The 3,753-nt window shown below is 42.3% G+C and overlaps 1 protein-coding gene across 1 annotated transcript in view; it reads right to left on the reverse strand.

Moving 5' to 3' along the window:
- METAP1 (methionyl aminopeptidase 1) overlaps positions 1-3,753 on the reverse strand; it is a 34,870-nt gene that overhangs the window by 25,396 nt on the left and 5,721 nt on the right. The window contains exon 2 of the mRNA XM_017738081.1: positions 1,199-1,203. Coding sequence (XP_017593570.1) covers positions 1,199-1,203 — 5 coding nt within the window. The remainder of the gene's footprint in view (positions 1-1,198; positions 1,204-3,753) is intronic.

The following is a 3,753-nucleotide window of genomic DNA, read 5'->3' on the forward strand; positions in this document are numbered from 1 at the left end:
GGGGGGGGAGAGCAGGCCAGGGGGAGGAGCGGAGGGAGGGGGAGAGGGAGGAGGCTCCGGCGTCACAGAGCCTCAGCCAGCCCGGCCTTGAACGCTCCCGACGGTGGGCCGTCCACAGCTTCCCTGGGCTACGTATGCCGCCCTCACAGCAGAGAGGGTGTGTAGCCTATATAGCCCAGAGAACAGACGACTGAGAGGGGATCTCATAAATGTCTCAAAGGTGGGTGTGAAGAAGATGGTGCCAGACTCTTTTCATTGGTGCTCAGTGACGGGGTGAGGAGCAACGGCCATAAACTCAAGAAGTTTCACCTCATCGTGAGGAAGAACTTATTTACATTGAGGGTGGCAGAGCACTGGAACAGGCTGCCCAGGGGCTCTCTGGAGACATTCCAAACCCACCTGGACACATGCATCTGCCACCTGCTCTGGGTGACCCTGCCTTGGCAAGGGGGTTGGCCTGGATGATCTCCAGAGGTTCCCTCCAACCCTAATGATTCTGTGAAGACCTTCCCATAGTTTTCATCTGCAAGGCCGTGCAAGAAATCTTTCAAGCATATCTTCTTTATTATGGAGTGTGGGCTGTGGTATGTAGGTCTGTCTGTGTGGTTTATAGCAATTCTTTCACTCTATTTTTAGCCCAGGTAAAACCATCACAAATTCAATATTCAGTAAGGCAGTAACTAAAATTAGAAAAATAGGCTGCAGAATCAAGGTGGCATTGTCACATGAAGGATGCTGATTTTCTTCCTGGAAAGAGAAAGATTAGAAACCAATGATCTGTCATAAAAATAAATGTAATTAATGCACATATTATATTTCTCCTATTTGCATGGGTTAGAGAGTGAAAAAAGATACTATCTGTGCCTGTAAAGCTGACTGTGCTTATGGTCTCTGAGTGTTGTTGTCAAACCTACAGTCAACATAGAACCATGGAGTTGTTAAGGTTGGAAAAGACCTTTAAGATCATCAAGTCCAACTGTCAGCTTTGCACCACCACCGTGTTCACCACCAAACCACATCCTCAAGTGCTATATCCATGTTTTTTAAACACTTCCAGGGATGGTGACTCCACCACCTCCCTGGGCAGCCTGTTCTAATGCTTTACAATCCTTTCCATGAAAAAAGTTTTTCTAATACCCAATCTAAATCTCCCCTGGCACAACCTAAGGCCATTTCCTCTTGTCCTTTCACTTGTTACCTGGGAGAAGAGGCCAACCCCCACCTGGCTACAGCCTCTTTTCAGGCAGTTGTAGAGAGCAATAAGAACCTCCCTCAGCCTCCTTTTCACCAGGCTAAAACACCCCCGAGCTCCCTCAGCTGCTCCTCACCAGAGTTGTGCTCCAGACCCTTCCCCAGCTCCATGGTGCTTCTCTGGACATGCTCCAGCACCTCAATGTCCTTCTTGGAGTGAGGGGCCCAAAACTGAACACAAGATTTGAGGTGCAGCCTCAACAGTATCACAGAGGAATGATCACTATCCTGTGTACTAAAATACCTCTAACTTAATATCACTGCAAGATGCTTTGTACTGGTTCATGTCAATAAGCAGTTGCTTTCAGAAAGAGCACAGGGAGATGCCTGTTAAGTGGCAGAATAGCTGCAAAACACTTCAGAGCACATATCTGCAAGATCCAGCCATTAGTGCTGGGATCCCACTCCTTGTGTAAATTTCAGCTGTCTTCCCACTAGCTGGCAAGTACAGACTATGATTCCAGTAAAACTTTGTGGGAGGAAATTCTGTCTGTCTTTCTACTTCAGTGCCATTAACTTCAATTAAACTACACCAATCCTTATTCTGATCTTAGTACACAAAATATTCTTTTGATTTCCTGGCATCCAGATGACTCCCCAGAAAGTGTGATTCAAAATCCAACCTATAATCTCAGTGTTTTCTGCAATTGTCTTATTCCCTGTGGCCTTCTGTTCCCATCACTAATAAAGAATAATAATAATTTTTAAATTCTTTATCTCCTAGGCTTAGAGGTTAAGTTAAAATTTCTGCTTCTCCAGAACAGAAAAGCATACATTCTATCTTTCCAGAATAAGTGTATTCATATAAATATACTTGATGCCTTATGATAGCATTCATTGGCAAAAAGTGGCTAAGTAGCCCAGCTGACTATAGGACAAAGGCAACAGATAACAAAGTGTATGATCCAGTTTTGCTGTGTGATAAGCACTTTCACATAACATGGCAAATTAACTGAAGGAATTTGATGCCATGCTATTACTGAAGTGTAGTTGCAGGTGGCGACCTGTGTTTCTAACAGTTCTCACCTTCATTTCTCTAGTACTGATAATACTTGTATCAGCCTATCATTTGTAGAAAGCGTGAATTCACTGTCAGACCAAATTAGAAATGTTTCTAGGATCCCTGCAAAATGCAAAGATTACAATCATTATTTTCTTAAACGAGTGAAAATAGCTGTGTACTGATTCATGCAGCTCATGCTGTGACAGTATTTATGTCCAAATTCTGAAGACAGGCAACCAACTGCCAACCAACATCATGAAATATCTTTAAAGGACACATCATTAAGTGCTTATTTTAACCTTCTTAAAGCAAAATGTTACTGAACGGGCAGAATCACTCCTTAATTACCCATGTTGCTGGCAGGTATTGTACTGTGAAAAATCAGTGCTGCTTTTCCAAGTAACCAACAAACCAAGCTATCAAGCAAAGCAGGACAGGTACCTTCAAATACTTTAGTTGCCTCTTTGTTCCAATTTAAGGACCCTAAGGAGTTGTAGACATGGTTTACCTGGTTAAGCAGGGTTTTCAAGTACCTGTTGTCATTGACATGGTATAAAAAAACCTGAAGGATACTGGTTGATCTAGTTCAGTGTCTCCTGCTCAAATGTCCTCATCTGCTTCTTGATGAGATTTCAATACTATGATTATTAATAATTTTGGATACTTTATTAAATTTTATGAGCATCTAATTCACATTTAAATTTGTATCTGAGTAAAAATTCACAATTTATTCCTATTTTTGTCTTTCATCCTTACTGGGACAATGCCAGTATATGCTTGTGCTTATTTTGTAATGGTCAACAAGGAGGCATGTAAGGAAAAAAGAGAAGTTCTGCTCTAACTAGTAGACAGGGTTCCTTCTGTTATTCAGTTTCATTTATTTGCTGTACTTCTGAAGTGCAAATTAAAGGCATGCTGTTTCCCTGCTTCCTTAGAGAAGCCAAGGATGCATATATTAATTAAACAATTTAAATATATGTGTAATTTAAAGAACAGCAAGCCCCCTAATTGAGGAATTAGTGAACTTGCGTGCTTGTCCTCTGCAGTCTTTGGAAAGAACACAGACTGCAACAGCGTATCAGCCTAGAATAACAAACTCTGAAAGATTTGGCCTAGGATTTGATGTTGAAATGGTTTATAAACAGCCCTGTATCATCATCCCTGTAGTAAAAATTGTGTGGTTTCTGTGGTATTTCAATGCTTTTGTTTTCCAATTGGCCTTGATTTTCTGATTTACTGAGTAAACCGACTCCTGCCTCCTGGAGGTCCATCCACTGCCATTTCCCATTATCTGGTGGCACACTCATTCTCACCGGGGAAGTTCACTGACCTTTGCTATGACCTTCCCTGAGCAGAGGTCTTTTTTCTCTGTCAGGCTTTTCATGTCCCTTTCTGGCTGCCTGTCCCCCTGTGTTACAGACCAACACACACAGAGGCGCATGAGTCACGAATTTTATAGCCCATTCATGATCCTTGATTTATGTCCACGCTGTATTCCT

Source organism: Corvus brachyrhynchos, unplaced genomic scaffold (assembly GCF_000691975.1).
Source record: "Corvus brachyrhynchos isolate BGI_N302 unplaced genomic scaffold, ASM69197v1 scaffold856, whole genome shotgun sequence".
NCBI classification, from domain to species: Eukaryota; Metazoa; Chordata; class Aves; order Passeriformes; family Corvidae; genus Corvus; species Corvus brachyrhynchos.